The sequence below is a fragment of the Chiloscyllium plagiosum genome, chromosome 28 (assembly GCF_004010195.1).
Source record: "Chiloscyllium plagiosum isolate BGI_BamShark_2017 chromosome 28, ASM401019v2, whole genome shotgun sequence".
Taxonomy (NCBI): Eukaryota; Metazoa; Chordata; class Chondrichthyes; order Orectolobiformes; family Hemiscylliidae; genus Chiloscyllium; species Chiloscyllium plagiosum.
In genome coordinates, this window is record NC_057737.1 from 42,714,713 (window position 1) to 42,736,791 (window position 22,079).

Here is a 22,079-nt window from a genome sequence, read left to right on the forward strand (position 1 = left end):
ACATGCCTTTATTGTCCCTTAACTATGTTACTGATATAAATCCAAAAGCCTCAGGAAAGCCCTTTGTGGAACTTGGGTGAAATGGCCATGCTAATGTCTGACAATCAGACAAAGACCCATATATTGTGTTTCCTACCAGTCAGCTAATCTTCTATCCATACTCCTATGTGCTTTAATTTTCTGCAACAACCTTTAACATGGTACCTTTTCATCTTTTGCCCTAGTTAGCAACACAGTTGACAAGAACACTTGTGGATCCATTTTTGAAAATCAGAGAAGATTTGGTGTACTGAAATTAAACGTTTACATCAACATAGTGTAAATGCAGTATTTCCTCAAGAAATTATCCACGCACCTGCATTTAGATGGCAGTCTTTAACTTGAAATTGAAGCTCATTTTCATTGGGGATGTCTTTCCAAGTGGCAAGAAAGACCTGGCGCTCTAGAAAAGGGACAGAAAGTAACAGATGAAAATTTAATATTCAGCAGCACCAAGTACAACTTCAAAATTAACAGAAAAGTTTACATTTATTCTTGGATTTAAAGTGAAGGAGAGCCATGTTGGAGAAGTGACAAAGATTATTTTCATTTTTAATATGCAAGGCTTGAAATAAACATCCCTGCTATAGAGCTGTAAAAGAAAGTTTTGTCCAAATCTGCCAACAGTGTGGGATCAAACCCAGTTTTAGAGGAGCTGTCTATTTTTTGGTACATGGCATTCTAATGAGGTCAGACAGAGAAACTGGTGTCGGCTTTTGAGTGAAAATAAAAACATGCTGGAGATCACAGCGGGTCAGGCAGCATCCATGGAGAGAGAGCAAGCCAATGTTTCAAGTCTAGATGACTCTTCATCAACTCATGTTGGATTTTCTTTCACCGTACAATGTCATCCACAAAGAAATCAAGCAAGATACTCCAAAAATTCTTATTTCTCATGTTTAAGAGGAACTTCTTGCTAAGGAAGCTTGATTCACTCTGATTCAATTAAAAAATGTGGTATATAATATTACTATGCAACTCACTTCCCCTATCCTTAAGTTAAAACTAAACCTTGTTTCAATTCTTCTTAAACAGTCAGATTTAATTAGAAGTACATCCCTGAAGTATTTTTCTGTTAAACCCTGTGGACAGGCATAACCTTTAGAAACTAGATCTTGAAAGGTCATTAAGTTTGATGAATGAGGAAACTGAATTAACACAATTAAAAATGAAGCATGTGAAACATCACTTCTAACAATTAAACTGCTCCTGGTTTCTGGATTTTTTTAAACAACATTTTCAGATAACATTCCACTGGAACAGGTGGGATATGAACCCAGGCCATCTGGCCCAGAGGAAAGGACATCACCATTGCCCATTCCTGGTTTCTACAATATCAGCAATCACTCAGTGATTTAAAAAAATGAAATCAACACAAATAATGGCAAACTTAAATGGGCACTGATGCTAATCAAAGCTTAGTACAGATTGGTCTTCAAACAGTTTCCAGATGGCAAGTATCTCTGAATGACAGATCGTTATAACAGTTTAATTTGTTATTGTGGAACGGTCAACAAAATTTTCTCTCCAACTATATTTTATGCACCCCAGCGAGGTGAGTGCATTAACAAGTATAGAACAAAGGTTCAACCTCAGCTGGAGTTGCCTAGTTCAGGGCACCACACTTTCAGAAAATTATGAAGATATTGGGGACAGTGCAGAAAAGATTTGTGTGATGGTTCCAGGGATGACCAACTTCAATTATTTCAACTTAGTGGATATGTTGGTACTATTTTCCTTGACGAGGAGAGATTAAGAGGAGACTTGGTAGAGATTTAAGAGGGGTCTGAAGAGAGTAGATAGGGAAAGATATTTCCATTGGTGAAATGACAACAGTTCACAGACTTGCAAAAGTAAGAAGTAACATTTCACACAGCCATAAGTCATTCTGATCCCAAGTGCAGTGGAGGCAGGTTCCATTGAAGCATTTGAAAGGAAACGGTTAGCTAAAAGGAACAATGTGCAAGGTTACATGGAGAAGTTGGGAGAATGGCATCAGGCGAATTGCCCCTTCAGATAGCCAGCACAGACACACAAGCTGAGTAGCTTCCCTCTGCGTCCTAAACATGCTGTGATTCTGAGTAGAGTGGGAAGTTGATAAAGATATTAAATATTACTTTGTTCTATATTGTATTCCTAATACGGAGGAAGATTTGTTGGAGAACCATCGTTATGTTGCACTGAAAGGAACATTCTGGTATTGAGCTGGAAAGTGAGAGAAACAGATTTTCATTGACAGCTTGTCAGGAAACATACATGAGTGAAATGTCAGGAGAATTGATAAGACCAATATTAAGATTAATTGCTCAGGGAACCATTAAATAGATATAGTTGGGTTGCAATATCCTTCTAACTATGGTGCATTAATTGTCTAATAAAGCAGGTAAATGTCATTGCATCAATGGATGCACTTACAAAGCTACAGAAATATTCTGGTCATGAATTTATCAGCCCTTAAACTGGATTAAAAGTGATCAGTGGCTTAAGTGTAAAGTTAAACCAAATTTGACACTTAGAGGTCTCTACCAATAATAAAAGACCACCAGGAACTATGGTCGATCAACAGTACTCAGTAATTCTAAGGTGTAGAGGTTTTACTCAAATGATTGATACTCAGATTTCTGAAGCTCAAGAGTACTGAATGAATTCAGGAAGCTTCTTGCAAAATCTGCTCCTTGTAAAGACATCATTTTTTTTGAGAAAACAAACAAGAGGTTTGAAAAGCTTTTATGTGCTTAAAAACCTGAAAAACAAATGCTAATCCTGTTAAATATTTGAGCTACATGAATCATTGTTACTCTTCCCTTCGGCAAAAACTTTATGATGGAGTCAGTTCTTCGAACCAAGTTATTTTGAAGTTTTATTTACAACCTTCATATGGGATGTACGGTTGACAGCGTCAAGTGTTCATTGTCCTTCCCTAGTTGCCCTCGAGAAAGTGGTGGTGAACTGCTGCAGTCCGTGTGGTGTAGATTAATGCTGCAGTCCATATGGTGCAGATTTATGCTGCAGTCCATGTGGTATAGCTTCAGTAATTCCTGTTTAATAGTGCAATATTTTAATTTGTTGAACTTTAATCCTGGTCAGTTAATGGGACTTGAATTCTCATTGGCATCATGAGTCCAATATTAAAGTCTTTTCATGCTGGTTTGACACAGGGACATAAGACTCGATTGAGCCCACCCTCTCCAGCTCCCTAATCCATCCACTTGTTGCCAACTTGCCAATTTGCAACTGCCCCTGCTCCCTTTGACTCCATCTCTCACTGATCCGTGCTCCCTCTAAACTGACCAATCCCTCTCTTGAATTCTCGTTGTATGCAATGGCTTTGGAAATGAGTATCCAGAGCATCTCTGATTGTCAAAGGGTCTTCCCAAGGGTAATTAGGGATGGCCTACAAATGCTGGCCCAGCCAGTGATGCTCACACCCCATGAACAAAAAATAAATGGAGGAAGTGAAATGCTTGTTAAGCAATACTAAGTCCCTAACTTGCTCTTGTAGCTACAGTATTTATACAGCTAGTTCAGTTAAGATCTCTGGTCAATGTTAACCCCAGGGATGCTAAGAAGTTCTAAACTGTCATGCATACAAGCAATAGTAGGACTAAAGAGCACAACTGTTACTAAAAGGCTGATTCTCCTCCACCTCAGAAACTTTAGTAGCATGAAATAGGAACAAAATGCAATCAACATCTAAGAGGAAAGTTTATGATAAAATTTAACGAGTTTTGAGAAGATTTGAAACTCAGATTGAGGTTCTGAATGTAGGTTTGCTCGCTGAGCTGGAAGGTTCATTTTCAGATGTTTCGTCACTATACTAGGTAACATCTTCAGTGAGCCTCCGGATGAAGCACTGGTGGTGTAGCTCTCTTTCTATTTATATATTTGGGTTTCTTTGGGTTGGTGATTTCATTTCCAGAACAAAATTTAAATTTTAATAAGGACTCGCATTTTCACTGACATTTGTAATTTTTTGTTTTTATTTCAGATTTCCAGCAAATGCTTTTCTATATAAATGTTAACGCATTGCTAATTTTTTGTGTATCGATACCAACTTCCAAAAACCAAATTTAAATCGGACTAGATGTCACCTATAACAATTATTCATAAATGTTGAATGTGAAGGGTATAAATTGTACATCCTGATTAAGGTTTACTGAAAAAGAGCAGATTACTTTCTATCTGAACAAAAGGAAATACACAATAGAAAAACAGTGTCACAGTTTAAGAGTTGCATGGTTATGGGAAGCCAGGCAGATCGTAAACCATCAAATGTGCCGAAGAGCAGTGAAATGAGCTTTGGGAGGTTTTCACAATTTGAATATCTGTCATTACTACCAAACACATCTCAATCCTAGTTGGGCACAGTATGGTTAGAGGTCAAGATCCATTGACTCTGTCCAGGAAACCTCAGCAGAGCAATGGTTGCTGCACCCAGCATGACATTCATCAGTTTCCAAATTATTTTTAAAATTCATTTGTGGGCATTGCCAACCGGCCAGCATTTATTGCCTGTCCCTAGTTGCCCTTGAGAAGCTGGTGGTGAGCTGACTTCTTGAATCGCTGCAGTCCATGTGCGGTGGGTTGACTTATAATACCATTAGGGAGGGAACGCCAGGATTTTGACCCAATGACAGTGAAGGAACAGCTTTATATTTCTAAGTCAGAATGATGAGTGGCCTGGAAGGGAACTTGCAGGTGGCAATGTTCCCATGTACCTACTGCCCTTGTCCTTCTAGATGAAAGTGGATGTGGTTGTCAGTTCCAGCTGCCCACTGCAGTGGCCGGTATATTGGGTCCAGTGCCACCCACTGATTCAATCACTAAGCACATCAACCTGGACCCAATATACCGACCACTGCAGCGGGCAGCTGGAACTGACAACCAGAAGCGGCAGATTCAAACCACTACAAATGCCGGAGGAAAGATCACAGAAGCGCTTCACAGGAGGCTCCCAAGCACTGAGGATGTCACCTAGACAGGGGATGAAACGTCTGCAACACAAATTCCCAGCTCAGCGAACAGAACCACAACAATGAGCTAATATATGGCCCTGAAACTATTCTTAAATATTATTATCCTTCGTAGGATAATAATTAATCCATAATTAATCCGCAAATTACTCCATAAATTACTGAGTTTAGATAGGGGAGACAAAATAACCATGTGATTATCCCCCATTCAGGGAATTCCAGGAGGTGTAGTTAAGGTCCATAAGTCCAGGGGAAATGTAGAGTATTAGGGGAAAGGGTCTGGGTGGGCTCGTGGTGGGTGTGGATTTGCTGGGTCGAAGGGCCTGTTTCCACACTGAAGGAATTCTAGCCCTAATTCTAACTTTTATGGATATTTCACAGTCCTGGTCTTAAACCAATGGGAATACTCTCTTTTTCTCTATGCCAGAAGTTGCAACGCCTGCTCCAAAGAACCGAACACAATTTAGACTGGTATTCTTCCATTCGGAGCCCTTATCAATGATGAAGAGCAACATTTATTTTCGAACAAACTTTAAATCAAGGCCAAATCTGCTGTCTCGGGTGGTCACAAACGATCCTATTATACTATCTGAAGTTTGATAGTGCAACTGGCCTCAAAATCCTTGGACTAAAAGGGAAAGTTCAGGAAGATTCCTATTCCAGGTTATCAATTAGGCACTTAGAAAATGGCAAACTGGTTGAAGCTGGGGCAGCTCAGCTATGATGCTACTGTTGTAAAATAGTCGATCACAATGCACCATTTAACCTTAAACACAGAACGGTCAAATGGGGGATGGACCGAAGAGTACCTGGCAACAGTACTCAGAGTCAAAACCTTGAGGAAAGAGACTAAGGAAACTGCCAAAGAAAAGATTGATTATAAATATATAAACGAAAAGGATTCTGAGAACAGAATTCTTGTACTTCAACTGGCAAATTAATTTGTATAATTATGCACAGCCAGCAGGTGGATTAAAGAAAACAAGCAAACAAATCAGCTTGGGGACGAAGGCCTCAGATTTTTGTAAACAGCCATTACTGCCAAGAGGTGCACAGCAGATTCAATGTAATCCTACCTGAGTCACAAATCAGCTTCTGCCTGTTTACAGAATTCATCAGAAAAGTTTTCGTTATTGTTGAGAGTTTCTCAATCTTTTAATGAACATCTCCCAGACATAATTGGAAGACTCAAGCTGATTATAAGGAGCCAATTCAACTCTTGGTGCTTTTAATTAACACAGCCTAACTATCTGAGCAAGAAACATCAGCAACATCTTCATTATAAAGGGAACAACCTTGCAAACTGACCTTTCCAAATAAATACTATTCCAGTGTGTATGAATAAGGAACAAGTACAGAGGCTATACGTGATAATGAAGATTTGTGTAAAAATGCAACATTAGTGTTTCCTTGTTAGTCTATTTAAGGAATTAAAAGATAATGTGACAAATCACAAGGTTACAACAGTGCACCAAGAAAAGACATGACAGCTAACCAGAAACTACAGCTTCCTTTATAATGTCATAATTACAGCGCATTAAGCAGGGAAGGTTGTCATCTTAAAATAGAGCTGAAGTAGAATTGGTTATTTTCTAATACTAAAAAATTAAGAGTCATCAGAGCAGATGCTCTCACACGTTTAACACAAAGATTTCAGATTTAAAAAATAGATTCCCCAGGGATAACATCTTTAAAGAAAAAAGGGAAGCACAAAACTTTAAGGTAATTTTGCAACTAAACTGCCAAGTTCCCATAAAATAGCTCCGTGTTACTGGACATCATGTCACTAGGGCAGAGGAAATTGTGTAGATAAATCTGGACATTATCGTCACAATGGCTGGTTTTAGGATCCTGCAAATAGCTCAGCTGAACAACGTTAGACTTGACTATTAAGGGACGCCACTACTGAAGACTGAAATTTCCTGTTGGAGACAGGAAGTCTTGTTAAAATTGTATTGTTCGAATACATTTGCATTTTTGATTCGGGCATCACAGGCTAGGTCAACATTCAGTGCTTATTCACAGTAGTGAACTGCCTTCTTGAAAAACTGCTGTCCATTGCTGTTGGGACGGCTGTTTCAGGATTTTGACCAAGTGACTCTGAAGGAAAGGCTATATATTTCCAAGTCAAGAGGTTAAAGTTACAGGTTAAACTATATTTTAGAAGACAGAATCATGGGTGTTAGATTTGCCTTTTAAAAAGCATGGCTTTGACTCACTATCCTCAGCAAAAGTTGGATTTTTAGAAGGAAAATTCCCAACCCTTACTGAATTGCACATTGGAAATGGGTAAGTGCAAGAAATCTAGATGAATGATAAATCCTAGCTGTCTTTTCAGCTGCCATAGTGTAAAAATGGACAGCACAATTAAAGTCATAGAGTCAGAGAGGTGTACAGCACAGAAACAGACCCTTCGGTCCAACCCGTACATGCCGACCAGATATCCCAACCCATTCTAGTCCCACCTGCCAGCACCCGGCCTGTATCCCTCCAAACCCTTCCTCTGTTCAAATACCCATCCAAATGGCTTTTGGATGTTGCAATTGTACCAGCCTCCACCACTTCTTCTGGCAGCTCATTCCATCATTCTGCTCAACACACCTATCATGTTCAGCTCAGCTATTGTTCAAAGTTCTGGAACATTGCTTTTGACTTTTGTATGAAAAAAAAAACACTATTACAGAGCTGCCCCTACAATTTTCACTGATGCTACTTTTCCCTGGGAAGCACAAAGCAAAGTCCAGGTAAATTAAATTCGTAGGAATGTGACTGAAATTCTGATGGGCTGTTCAAAGGTGGATTTTACTTCTTTTGGTTTCCATTGATTTTGAGAAAATTATCAAGTGTTCCACCTAGAACAACTCATCAGGAGCTGGTGCAATGACGGATGTTGCACAAAATGCGTGGGAGATTACCTTGGGACTGTCAACTTGAGAGTTCACTCTTTCAGAAAAGAAACTTCCCAAACCAGAAAACACCATAAACCGGCAGTTAATCTGTAACACATCCCCTACTTATAACAGGGAGCGCAAAAGTGGCAGAAACACACATACAAATTAAAATTCTTTTGCAGAGGAGGCTAAGAGAAGATTTGATGGAGGTGTTCAAAATCATGAGGGATTTAGGGAGAAGCATGTTCCCATTGGCAGAAGGTTTGAGAACCACAGGACAGTAGGAAAACTCTTTGAATCAGACCTCAGCTGGGAAGCCTAAAGACCTAGATGTCAGGGATCAGTTTTCAAAAGAATAGGAATCTGAAGCACAGATGTCATTCATTGCAAGTAGAAATAGTTGAGCTGTAAAGAGCACATTTCTGGGAAGGCACTGCAGGAAGTTTTTCATGATTTGGAGATTCCGACAGCAACAAGAGGCCAGAAGCAGTGGATTTGGAATCAGTATTTGAATGGATGCTTTGAGAGTCAGTCTGAACACAACACGTGCCGAAGATTACTCAGATTGTTCCTTTCAAAACGATAAAAGCTTGCTAATATAAATTTATGATAGTGTCTGAACAATATCTACTGGTTAGTTCAAGCAACAATCTTACTGAATTACGTTTTGTGACTTCTTTCAATCAGGTAACTTGTTTTCTCTTTCATTTCCAGAATCTTTAGGTTTTGTCAACAGCTGAAAAACCAAAACTCATTGCATTTCCCTTCCTGCAGCGAGAACAGGATTGACTGTCTGCATGCTGTGTGGGGACAGATTGCATGAGCTAATTCAGACTGTTGCTCGCTTCACATCAGTGCACAAGAAGAGCTTGTGAGATTATTTGTGCTCCACTTTGAACAAGGTGCCAGAGCATTTCACCATCAAAAGAAGCCTGGTTTTTATTGAAGATGCAGTTTGAGGCTTAATATTCCTTTCCCAAAAATCAATTCTTCAGTTTGATGAAAACATTTTTAACCACATTGAGAACTAGTACATGCCCTGAATTATTTAAGCAACTGAGGCACTTAAAAATTCTTATTTGTATAAAAATGCAAACTTTGTGCAACATGCCATTTAAAGGAGTAAGTAATACTAATGGGGGCAGTCTGGATTTGGAAACATTGGTTGCAATTCAAGTTAATTCGGTTTGCACATCAAAAACGTCAACTTTAGATTTTTAATCCCATAAAAGCAGAAAACTATGCCAATCACCAATAATATGTACAACATATTTTAATACTTAAGATAACAGAAATTTAAAGGCAAGTATTTTTAATGTCAAGCACATCTTAAAATAAATCTTGCAGTTAAGAGTTCCTTTGTAGATTTAAGATAATTTGCATACTGATGCAACAGGAGTACAGAAAAGGTCCAATTTAAAAAAAATAATAATCTGTCTAGACACATTTTGACAACTCTGTGGCCACCTCATCCTAAGGTGGGACTTAAATCCAATCTTTCTAGGCCAAAGCTCAGGACACTACACTTTAAAGACTCTAAACTCTCAGCCAACAGACTACTTGATAATTTGACATTACTTACAATAGCTTATTGCCAAATTTACCAAGCCATTCCTTTTTTTCATTAAACTGAAGCCATATAGTTATGAAATCCTTACCTCTTTAAAAATGACCTAGTAAATAGCAACTGTTGTTCACCAATTAAATGATAAATATCTTTTTCTTTCTAACAATTGGATTGCAATTTGTATAAAGCTACATACTTTGGCAAAATGCTCAATCTAAGTGCCTCTTATTTCAATAAATGTTATAAATAAACATACAAATGAGGAGCAGAAGTGGGTTATTCAGCAACGTTCCCTCTGAGCTGTGGGATTGCTGGGAAGATACATGCATGTGAATCAACATGCCAACACATGACTTCTGCTTCCCAAAGTTGCCACTGTGCATGGACCTTGAGGGTTTGTGGAGCAGCAAAGAGAGTCTCAAACCATCTGACAAAAGAATTTGCCTCTCTCAAAAAATGCTTTCTAGGAAGTTATAAATCTGTACACCAGCTCTCAAGAACAAGAATTGACGCTATGTTCTAAAACTGTTCTTAATAGTTTTTGTCAGATTTTTCAAGGCTGAGTTAGACAGTAAGAAAATCAATGGTAATGAGGAAAAAAACAGGAAAATAGTTCAGGATTGTCAGATCAGCCATAATCTCAATGAATAGCAGAGCACACTTGATGGGCTGAATAACCTCCTTCTGCTCCAACGTCTGTGCTCTAAGTACAATTTATGTAATAAAGTTTTTAACTTAAATCTGTGCGCAAATTTCATCTCAGACTAACTTTACAAAATTGTGCATAATTGTATACAAAGGAAAAGCCTATTCACTTTAATTGGTGGGGTCTTGCAGCTTTGGGAATGGTAGTCTGGGTCAGATGGCATACATGCATGCAGCTTTATTTTCCCGCATGATCTAGTTGTTGTTTAGACTCCGATAAGGCTTTGGCAATGTTCCTTTCTGAGAGGGAAAAATGTCAGCAACAACTTCCAATTCATTCACATTTAGCCTAAGATATATTTAATTAATAGCTGCAACTTCAGTCATCATTTAAGTCAATTAATGTTTTGCCCAGCTGCCAGAGAAGGCTGGTTTAAAAGGCATCTGAATGGATACATGAATAGGAAGAGTTTAGAGGGATATGGGCCAAATACTGGCAAATAGGAATAGATTAATTTGGGATGTCTGATCAGCATGGACGAGTTGGATGAGAAGGTCTGCTTCCGACCTGTACAACTGTATGATTCTATCAAAGGCTCTACATTGAGCTGCACTGCTTGAGGGATTGTTTTACATTAATACTTGGAAGATCATTGAACAAATCTCCTAAACATTCATTGACTTCCCAGCCGAAACCTGCTACTCATTTCAACCGCATCTCCCGGGGCAACAAATTTAACAGTCCAAAATGATCAAAATTGGAACAATCAGATTGGTTGATTCAATATAACACAGGGTCTTGCATTTCTCAAAGTAATCTCTTGAACTGCATTTGGAAAAGACATGAAAAGATATTGGGGGCATTCTGGCGAAGTTTGCCGATGATTCGAAGTTAGGTGGACAGGCAGGTAGTACTGAGGAGGAGGGGAGGCTGCAGAAAGATTTAGATAGTTTAGGACAGTGGTCCAGGAAATGGCTGATGAAATTCCACATGAGCAAATGTGAGGTCTTGCACTTTGGAAAAAAGAATATAGACATGGACTATTTTCCAAACAGTGAGAAAATTCATAAAGCCAAAGTACAAAGGGAATACTAGTCAAGGATTCTCCTAAAGATTAACTTACAGGTTGAGTCCATGATAAAGAAAGCAAATGTAATGTTGTCATTTATCTCAAGAGGTTTGGAATATAAAAGCAGCAATGTGCTTCTGAGACTTTATAAAGCTCTAGGTAGGCCCCATTTAGAATTGTGTGTCCAGTTTTGGACCCTACACCTCAGGAAGGACATACTGGCATTGGAGCGTGTCCAGCGGAGATTCACACGGATGATCCCTGGAATGGTAGGCCTAACATATGATGAATGGCTGAGGATCCTGGGATTGTATTCATTCGAGTTTAGAAGGTTGAGGGGAGATCTAATAGAAATTTACAAGATAATGCATGGCACCTGACAAATGCCTCAAAATAGCATTCATCATGTCCACACCAGTTTCTACAAACACAAACAACAAACTAAATCACCCGAACAGAGAGAAAGGCACCAGGTTAATGCCTTTCCAATGAATGGTATATCTGAAAATGCTGCACTACTTCAGTGCGACACTGGTCTGTCAGCCTACGTAGTGTTCAAATCCTTGAGTAAAGTTGAAACCCACAACCTTCTGGCCTAGAAATGAGTCTGCTACCAAAAAAAAGCAATGCTGGGAATAAAATGTTCATTTGGTAACCACCAGAGAACAGATGGCACCCTTTTAACACCAGCGAACTGCTGTTAATTGTGGTGTCCTGCTAAAAATAAAATCACCTTCATCAGCTTGACTAATTAAGCAAGTATTTTTAAGAGTGGAATAATAATTGATAGCTAAGAAACTATTCCTTCCTTATTGGATATGCCACCACTCTCAGTGGTTGTCTATGTTGACCCAAGTCAATTAAATTTGGGACCTATACCAAATCACATTTTCAGCAGAGAGTGCCTTGTAATAGAATGTGGAACATGGTTTAAACTAATTAAATCTAACATGAAATTTAAATTGTTTACCAACGTGGAGTAACTGAGACAAATAGCAAGGAACAGCTAGGTAAGTACAAAGCAGGGCAGCACAGTGGCTAACACTGCTACCTCATAGCGCCAGGGACCCGGGTTCGATTCCAGCCTCGGCTGACTGTCTGTATGGAGTTTGCATATTCTCCTTGTGTCTGTGTGGGATTCCTCCAGGTGTTCCAGTTTCCTCCCATAAGCACAAAGCTGTGCAGGTTAGGTGAATTGGCCATGCTAAATTGCCCATAATGTTTAGGGATGTGTACGTTAAATGCATTAGTCAAGGGTAAATGCAGATAATAGGCAGAGGAATGGGTCTTGGTGGTTACTCTTCAGAGGGTCACTGTGGACTTGGTGGGCTGAAGGGCCTATTTCCAGACTGTAGGGATTCTCGGAAGGATAGTGGAAACTTTCTATTGTCAAACAGAGGAGGATCATATATAGCAAAGCTACTGGCATAAACCAGTTGAACTGAATGGCCTGTGTCTGTGTTGTAAATTCTATGGAATATATATATCTTTCTGAACAAACGGCAATTGAAAATATTGGGCGGCACGGTGGCACAGTGGTTAGTTAGCACTGCTGCCTCACAGCACCAGAGACCCGGGTACAATTCCCGCCTCAGGTGACTGACTGTGTGGAGTTTGCACATTCTCCCGTGTCTGCGTGGGTTTCCTCTGGTTTCCTCCCACAGTCCAAAAATGTGCAGGTTAGGTGAATTGGCCATGCTAAATTGCCCATAGCGTTAGGTGCAGCAGTAAATGTAGGGGAATGGGTCTGGGTGGGTGCGCTTCGGTGGATCGGTGTGGACTTGTTGGGTCGAAGGGCCTGTTTCCACCCTGTAAGTAATCTAATCTAATCTAATCTGCAACTTTCAGCACAGTAGAGGAAGCTGACGATTTAATCTCTCTAAACGCATAGTTACTGCCAGCACTCACCCATTTTCCCATCCTCCACAAACAGCACATTGAGTGGAACCAGACAACTGAAATAGAAGACGTCAATGTTGTTTTTCACAGCAACCTGAAATAACAATAAAACTGGGTTAAGCCCCACTGGAAAGAATGAACACATTAATAAAGCAGTCCAAATGCATGGTGAATAACAGTACTCAGACTTAACCAAAGGTCTGTTAATTTTCAACTGCAATTCAATGCTTTTAACTTTGACAGCAACACAGCTTTTCATCAAGAGAAGGTAACATTTGAGAGCTACATCCAAAAATAACATCATCCATCAGAGCAGATTGCTCATTCTTCATCCATCAGATTATCTTTCAGCAGTTTTGCAATTTTGCTTTTAAGGAAATTTACATCTCTGCTCAGTTTCTGTAGCTGGGTTTATGCAGTTGCATCGATCAGCAAAATAAAATACTATTACAATAATTTGTTTGAAGAATAGGATAATTCTCCTCTTCCGCTGATCAACATCGATTCCATACCTAATATCCAAAAACAGTTCACTGTTATATTGCTGTTTCTGGGAGCTTGCTGTGTGTAAATTGGTTGCCTGGTTGTCTGTATTACAATAGTATCTATATTTTAAAAGCACTGAACTGACTAAAATGTCTTGTGATGATTTAAGGTCAGGGAAAGCAATTTCTGTATTCTTCTTGTTCTTCACACCAATGCACAATGTACATTTAAATCATCAATTATATATAGAGATACTTGACCATTATACCAATGGTCGTATACTCTCACACATTGGACTCTGTTGTTTTTCAAATCTATGCCCATAATATCCATGGATCCAAGCTTGAAACTTTCTTGCATCCTTTCTGAACATGGTAAAAGCACATTTTGTTCCCCTCCAAGATCTCTCCCTCTGATATCCTACTCTGAGGATGGATGGATGGCTATCGAACAGCCACATTGTAGTTTGAGCCTCTGAAGAAGTGGTTACTCTCAGCATCCACAATGTCTAAAGACATTGGATCAAATTCCACGTATATGCTGACCAATTCAGCACCGAACTCTACACCTCCCCACATAAGAATTCCCAGAGTGTGGAAGCATACCATTCGGTCAATAAGTCCACACAAACCTTCGAAGAGCATCTCCACCCAGACGAAACCCCACCCCATAACCCTCTTTCCACACTGCACAAGAACAAGCCACTTCAAATACCAGTTAATAGCTTCATTGTAAAAACAACTTGATTGAAAATGAATACAATTAGATTTGCTTCTCTCTTTCTAGAACTTGATTGCAGGTATTTTTACAACACTAGCTGAAATGGATTTCAATGAAGCTGCAGCACTCAGTTGGAACGAGAAACCTAGTTTATTCTCATATACCATAATTAGTTTATAGTTTTATTCCTTGCAGGCTGCTTTCCACATGCAACCATCTGTAACCAACACAAATCAATGATATAATTCATGGAAGAGTTTATAATGCATTTCAAGTGGTAACTGGATTTTTGAAATAATAAGTAGCATACCATTATTAATGATCTTTAATGTTCTGAAGAGCTACCTTGCATCATTTCTGTAACCCTTATGAGACTAAACTAAAAGCAATGAGGTTAAAGAAAAAAATACAAGAGAAAAATAATGGAAATGAAGTTAAAAAAAGGCAGAAGAGTGAAAGCCCTGAGGCAAACCAGTGTGAACTCCACTTACATGGTTTCTCATGCCCTCAGGCCATCATACAGCACTTAATTGTTAACGAAATAGTTTCAAAGTGTCATAGAGCTGTGTAGCATGGAAACAGACCTTTCAGTCCAACACGTCCATGCCAACTGGATATCCTAGATTAAACTAGTCTCATTGGCCCATGTCCCTCTGAACCCTTCCTATTCATATACCTATCCAAATGACTTAAATGTAATTGTACCAGCCTCCACCTAGCATCTCATTCCATACACACACCACTCTCTGTATGAAAAAGCTGCCACTTAGGTCCCTTTTAAACCTTTCCCCTCTCAACCTAAACCTATGATCTCTAATTTTGGACTCCACTACCCTGGGGAAAAGACCTTGGGTATTCTACCTATCTATGTCCCTAATGCTTTATAAACTGCTATAAGGCCACCCCTCAGCAAAGTGCTGTTGCTACTGGTAATGTAAGAATCATGACAGTCATTCTAGACAAAGCAAGGTCCCACAAACAACAAAAAGGAAGCATCCCGATTTTTTTTTTGTGACGTTATTTGAGGGATTAATACTGGGTATAATTCCACAATCTTTCTTTAAATAAAGCCAATTAAGTTCATAGAAGAGGAGGAGGAGGAGGAGGACAGGGTCAGCTTGTTGTTTCATTTGAAAGGTGACATACCTGTCAGTGCCATGTTTCCTCATGCTGCTTTGGAATACCAATTCATGCTCAAGTCTATGCAATGGGACCTAAATACACACCGCTTTCATCCAGAAGCAAAAGTGTGAACAACTGAGCTGCAGCTGATACTCCGGGAGGCTGGTATAACTACATAATAAACCTCAGAGGAGCATACGTTTAAATTGTACTTTCTGAAAGTATAGTCAGGGAAGATTTCTTCCATGCTCTGCATTTTTAATGTGGCGCACACAGCCACAAAGACCATCTCCCAAGCTTGATTAAAATTCTAATGAAACCTTTTAAGGTATTCATGTTACAAGCAATTCCCCAACAAATGACAGTTCAAGCCATGTTTGTGTATTAAAAACTAATTCAGAGATTTACTGTGAAAATGTTAGGCAGCTTTCAACATATTAGTTCATAATATTGAGAATTAATATTTAGAAAAAAGATTTTATCTTGGCAGGATCTGTTTTATTCTTCAAACGCAGTGCATCCCCCACACACTATAGGCGTATGGGCTGGTTGTATGGAGATCCATGCAGCAATAATGGTCATGGCAGTGCAAATACTCATCATATTATTTGAAGATCTGGGTACTGAACCACTGAAATAGTTATATTTTCATCTGAAAATAACTGACCTCAAATGCCTACTCCCAAATATGATGCCATAATAATGCCTGGGATTGTCAGGTGGGAGTAGGGTGTGTGGTGATACATATTATTTGAAGAGTAAAGATGATTAATTATACAGTTCCACTTGGGAAGTTGCAGTAATTATTAGTTTCCTGTGGTGCAAAAAGACCAAAGCAAGCAGTTGCTAAGCAGTGGATGCTGAACTGGATGTAGACTATCACTGCTCTTCATGTTCCATACCCAATAACAAAATAGTTTCAGATTTAGAAGGGGCAGGAGCCATAAAGCCTGCTGACAGGAATGATCTGCCAATGGCATTGCCATGTACCACTATTTAATCCCAACAGCGAAGCTGACTAAACATGTCATGTGGCAATTTTCTACAAACACTCAACCAGAATCTGGAGATAACCATTGAATGGATAGCACGGCTTTTAATCCGCTCCTACATTTCTTCCTGTAAAATGGTATCAGTGAAGGATGTGCTTAAACTTTTATTTAGTACTTCCTGTTGGTTTCAACTCTGATAACTCTAGTTGAATAACTCCACTTTAGTCATTACCACTTTCACAGTTACATCTTGCCTCTGACAGATGTACTCAGCCAGCATTTTATATAGATTTATTTTTACCTATAGTCTACAGCAATGCAACAAGCAATTTGACTTTATTCATCCTGCCAATCTCCCAATCCTACTCATCAAACCTTATCAATATATCCCATTCTCCTTTTGTGTTTCTCTTCACTTTATATGCATCTGTCTTGTTTGTCTCAATTAATCTTGTCGATTACAAGTACAGCATTCTACTACTTTTTTGGAAAAGTCCTTGTTGCTTGTGGCCTTGTATCAAAATAAAATTTTCAGTATTAGCAGTAAACAGGGGCAATTTCATTCAAGCTTCTTGCATGATTTTGACTGCTTAGCATGGATCATATCATCAAGTATTAACAGTGTAGAAGACGTGGCCTTAATGAGGAATTCATTTGCATCCAAGTAAGTTGATACAGGTTGAAACAATGGTTGTGGAGTTGGGAGGTGTCTATGTGTAATGTATAAATTAATGCCTTTAAAAGCATGCAATGATTGACTTCAGTTCTACCTTCTTCAGCTGGCTTTCTGCAGTCTAACAACCAGGTCAGTAGTAGGTAAAACAACAATCTATGCTACTTTCTCCCCACCCCCACCCTCCTCGAGCTTATCTCTCCACCCTTCAGGCTCTCTGCCTTTATTTCTGATGAAGGGCTTTTGCCCCGAAACGTCGATTTTGCTGCTCCTTGGATGCTGCCGGAACTGCTGTGCTCTTCCAGCACCACTAATCCAGAAGCTATATGAAGGGTTGACTAATGCAGAGCAAAAGATCCTAAGGTCATTTGCAGTCTGTGTAGAGGAGACAGTGGAGGACTAAATTATTGTATGTGTTATGCAGCGTGGCTGGTACAGCTGAGACAAGCATCTGTTTAGTACTCCCACCATAATGGCAGCAACATGTGAATTGATATGTGTTCTGTTCTCCAAACTGTACCACCTTCTACTTGTCATTCAGAACAGGGCTAATACTCTTGGACATGACTTTAATGGTCATGTAACTCCTTCATGACTTTAGCAATGTAAAACACATGTATTACAATTAAGTATATCTCATTTTCTGCTGGCAAGGCCAAAAAAGCTCCTGTAGCATAGGTCAAGTTGTACAAATCCTCTGTCAAGAGTTCAGACAAAGTGTCATTGGGTTTGAAATGTTAACTTTTTTTCTCTCTGCACAGGTGCTGCCAGAGATGTTGAGTTTCTGCAGCATTTTGCTTTTGTTTCAGATATGAGACCAGATGAGCCAAACAGCTGCCTGCTTTGCCATACATTCAGTGCAATTCTGTACAATTCACTGAGAAGAAACTGATGCTAACACCTACATCAGTTATCATTAAAACTGGTTAGCACTGCTGCCTCACAGCGCCGGAGACCCGGGTTCAATTCCCATCTCAGGCGACTGTCTGTGTGGAGTTTGCACATTCTCCCCGTTTCTGCGTGGGTTTCGTCTTGGTGCTCCGGTTTCCTCCCACAGTCCAAAGATGTGCAGGTCAGGTGAATTGGCCATGCTAAATTGCCCGTAGTGTTAGGTAAAGAGGTAAATGTAGGGGAATGGGTTGGTTGCACTTCGGCGGGTCGGTGTGGACTTGTTGGACCGAAGGGCCTGTTTCCACACTGTAATGTAATCTAAATCTAATCTAATCTAAAACTATTGGTATGTTTAACATACTGTCCTGGTTTCTAAAGTTGGAAACCATTCTCTGAATTGTCAATTACATTTCCGCAGAATGGCACCTTTAAATATCTTAGGGGTTTTATCTCCAAGACTGACCTCCTATGAAGTCATTCGTAGCAATATCAGAAACCGGTTCAGAAACATTATTTTTGTTTTTATTATTCAGCTATCATAGCGCAAGAACAAGCCTGACCTTTCTGAAATGCCTGATAAACTACTGAAGCCATTAGGAACAACTGAAGGAAATCTATATGCCTTTCTTACTCTCTGATTTGTAGATCTGCAAAATTTTAACAGATAACTTATTCTGTCATATATTTATGATACTCTCAATCAATAAAACAGCTGTTCACTTGCATATTGTGAAGTCTGTAATATATTTCATCCACTATAATTATAATAGATTACCAAAACATTGTTCCATTTTCGTCACTGTTATTGCATATTTGCTTTTCCAGGACTGTCACGTTCATCAATAAATTACTGCACTGGCGAGGTGCATGAACTTTCCACAAATGGACCCCCATATGTCTTTGCAACATTCTACTGGAATGATCGGGGCATTTTCTGGTGTGCAGAGTATACAGCCAGAATATCCAGCATTCCAGTTCAGAAGCATGGAAACTGACTGGGAGTAAGCACTTCTCGAGTGGGAAATCTATGCTGATTAACATAAATCATGTACTTCAGAGATTTCATTCCTTGCAAGTCTTTTAATGAATAGAAATGCCTTTGCTTTGACTTCGATGGAACTCGTCGTGGTAATTTATTTCATTATTCAATGCCTTCCACCTGCTAGCATATGAAAGTGCTAATCACAGAAATATGAACATTTGGATTGTTTTTTTGACACCAATATGTATCAGTGGCTGCTCATTGCCAGCTGGATGCCATTCACAGGCGTTTCAATATCCTTGCTGCTTATTAATATAACATGACCTTTAAATCAAAGAGAATAGTGGCAAAACTGCTGCTCACTGGGATGTGGACAATCGTCATTTCTACATTCAAATGGAAGCTGCAGTTATCAAATAAATTATAAATTTAGACTACCTGCAGTAAATATTTTTTTTTCAGATAGTTGCCTCTGCTTATTTGCATATCATGTAAATTCATTACAACTATAACCCTACTGTAATAGAGCAGCCAATCACGAGGGTACCTCAACAAAACAGGAAAAGCTCCAACAACAGAAGTTGGCATTTAGTCACATTTATACATAAACAACTGTGCAGACTGTCCTGTCACATGTATGACTGACACATATTGAAGATAACAAATTGCTTCTGTTGAAAGGAAAACAATTGCCCCTCCGTTAGAGCTAATATTAACCATCTGAGGTTACGGAAAACACTGCAGCCAGAACTGCATTTACAATTCTGCAGAGTGACACCAATTCACTTCATTTCAAGATAAAATGCTTGAGGTTAATTTTTAGCATCATAAGTGTGACAAACAAACTAAAATAATGTCAGTAATGATTTAAATACAGGCCAGTTTGTTGCGTGATCAAATCTGAAGTTCTTTTGTGTTTCTAAGTGGAAGCCTTTCCTTTGGTAGTTTTTTTTAAAAATAAATGTACTGACAGGAGTCTAGTTTTTATTTTTGACAAAAGCTCCAGAGAGATTCAGAGTTGCCACAGTTTATGCTACACTGTGCAACCATAGACTGACACGCTGTTTTCACTGCACTCTAAGCCTTCATTCATGGTTCACCAAGTTGTAAGATGCAACCAGAGCTGTGTTTAGCACTGCTCTCCTTTCTTCTTTTATTGCCAAGTGAGGCAAAGCAAGGTAGTGCTAACATAATACAATGGCCCTGTTCAGTAAAGCATTGTATTCCCAGTTGTCAAGGACACAAGTGGGGGGGGGAGTTAAAGAATGACATCCTAGGAAGTAGGAAACTATATTTAAAAGACTTCTGCTGGTCATTTTGTCAACATCAATCCCACATGGTTTGAGAATCAATATAGAAGACTAAATCCAAGTAAAAGATGTTTGAAAAGATAATTTCAATGAAATTTGGAAAGACTTTTTACAAACCAATGCAAGCTAGGGTTAGACAAAGGCCTTGCACTTCATTCAATTTATGAAATCTAAACTCTGCGTTTTGAACAGTCTGGACCAAACTAAACACCCAACACCGAGATGATGCCTATTTTCTCTGTTCTTTCCAAGCATCAACATATATGGAAGTCATACCATGCTTAGCATGCCTAAAGAAAGTTGCATGCGATTTCAAAGGCACAACTACACCAGTTACAGCAGCATACTCTTGGCCACAACATACTCATTAATATCCTGCCTTCCTCCTGTATTTACACAGCCACTCTTTTAAAATAATGTGTTTAAACTAATAAATTTCAGTCTCTATCTACCTCTTCTGATGCTCCCACTTCCTGACAGAGTCCTCATGAAGGCCTGGTTTGGATATTCCTCCCCAATAGGTCAGCTATGTACAGGATCTAGGCTAAACTACTGAAATTGCCCCAGATAGTTTACTGTTTATTTGATATAGGGCAACAATTCATCAACATGACTACGTACAGCATCTGCAATGTGCTTAATAGTTTGCGTTCCAATTTTCACAAACTTACTATAAGGCTGCAAGGATCATAATACCAAAGAGAGAATTCAAACTGCTTCCCCTATCACCATCAGTACAGAACACAAGAGTCTCACCTGAAGGTTATTCAGTGGCTCCATTTTCATCACTGGCCCAATGGTATTCAGTGGTAAGGAGACCTCAATGCTCTGATTTGGCATCAATGGAGTGTGAATTGGAAGTGGAGTTGTGGGGATCACACCAAAGCTAGAGAAAAAAAACAGGTGAATAAGACAGGTCCATATTTTCCCAACATCCTCTTGTGCTCGAGATACTCAGTATCTGGTGGAACATCACTGAGAAGTCAACCTCACTAGTTAGGTTGCGTTGGATGAGAACAAAAGCCCACTCCCACTCAGAGATCATTAACACTTTGCCTCTGAGATATCAAATAAGCTACAGGTAACATCTCTCAGTTGATTGGATACATAATCACCACCAGACTGGTGGATCTGTTAACCAGCTGCAAATCTCTCTAATTTCTCTTTTGACACCATTACTGAACCAATACTGGCTAGAATGGGAAGTTAAGCTTAACTGAATCTTTGAGTAATTCTTAAAGCTCTCTCTTTCTAATCAGAAATAAAATACCTGGCTAATTTCTTATCACAGCACTATCATGAAGCAATGACATTCCAAGAAGTTGAAACCTATTTAAAAGCCTTCTGCTGGTCATTTCTGTCAACATCAATGGTATGCCCGCTTGCTTTACAGCTTAGGTCTGCCTCCTGAATCTAGAGATTCACAGGAAATCATGAAATGAAGGCACGGTAGGGAACAAACAGTCTAAGTAAATTAGATTTTTTGGTTTTCCTGGTAAAGGCAGTGTGTGCTCTCTCTTCTCCCCCCACTCCTCATCTTAAAAAAAAGTGTGTTCTTGGCAGTGAGACTCAGATTTGACAAAGTGGTCAACACAATCCGACAATGGGATGGAGAGATGTCACAGGTCACACTTCATTTAAGAACCAATGCAGATAAACAAAACTCAGGATCCACAGACGTGAAGGAAAATATTAAATAAGACTACCAGGGGATTAACCTCAGCATTTTGTCTGTGAGAAGACTTATTTGACGGATGGTTAGTTTAGATAGTTGAACAGATGATGAAGGAAGAGGGGGATTCAAACTAATGGCCCAATG

The 22,079-nt window shown here is 39.2% G+C and overlaps 1 protein-coding gene across 3 annotated transcripts in view; it reads right to left on the reverse strand.

Annotated features, from left to right (window-relative positions):
• LOC122564151 (AP-2 complex subunit beta) overlaps positions 1 to 22,079 on the reverse strand; it is a 310,855-nt gene that overhangs the window by 98,473 nt on the left and 190,303 nt on the right. For all 3 annotated transcript variants that reach the window (XM_043718785.1, XM_043718786.1, XM_043718784.1), the window contains 3 exons: positions 21,017 to 21,146; positions 13,094 to 13,178; positions 356 to 442 (listed from right to left, as the gene is read on the reverse strand). In XM_043718785.1, the coding sequence (XP_043574720.1) occupies positions 356 to 442; positions 13,094 to 13,178; positions 21,017 to 21,146 (302 nt within the window). The remainder of the gene's footprint in view (positions 1 to 355; positions 443 to 13,093; positions 13,179 to 21,016; positions 21,147 to 22,079) is intronic.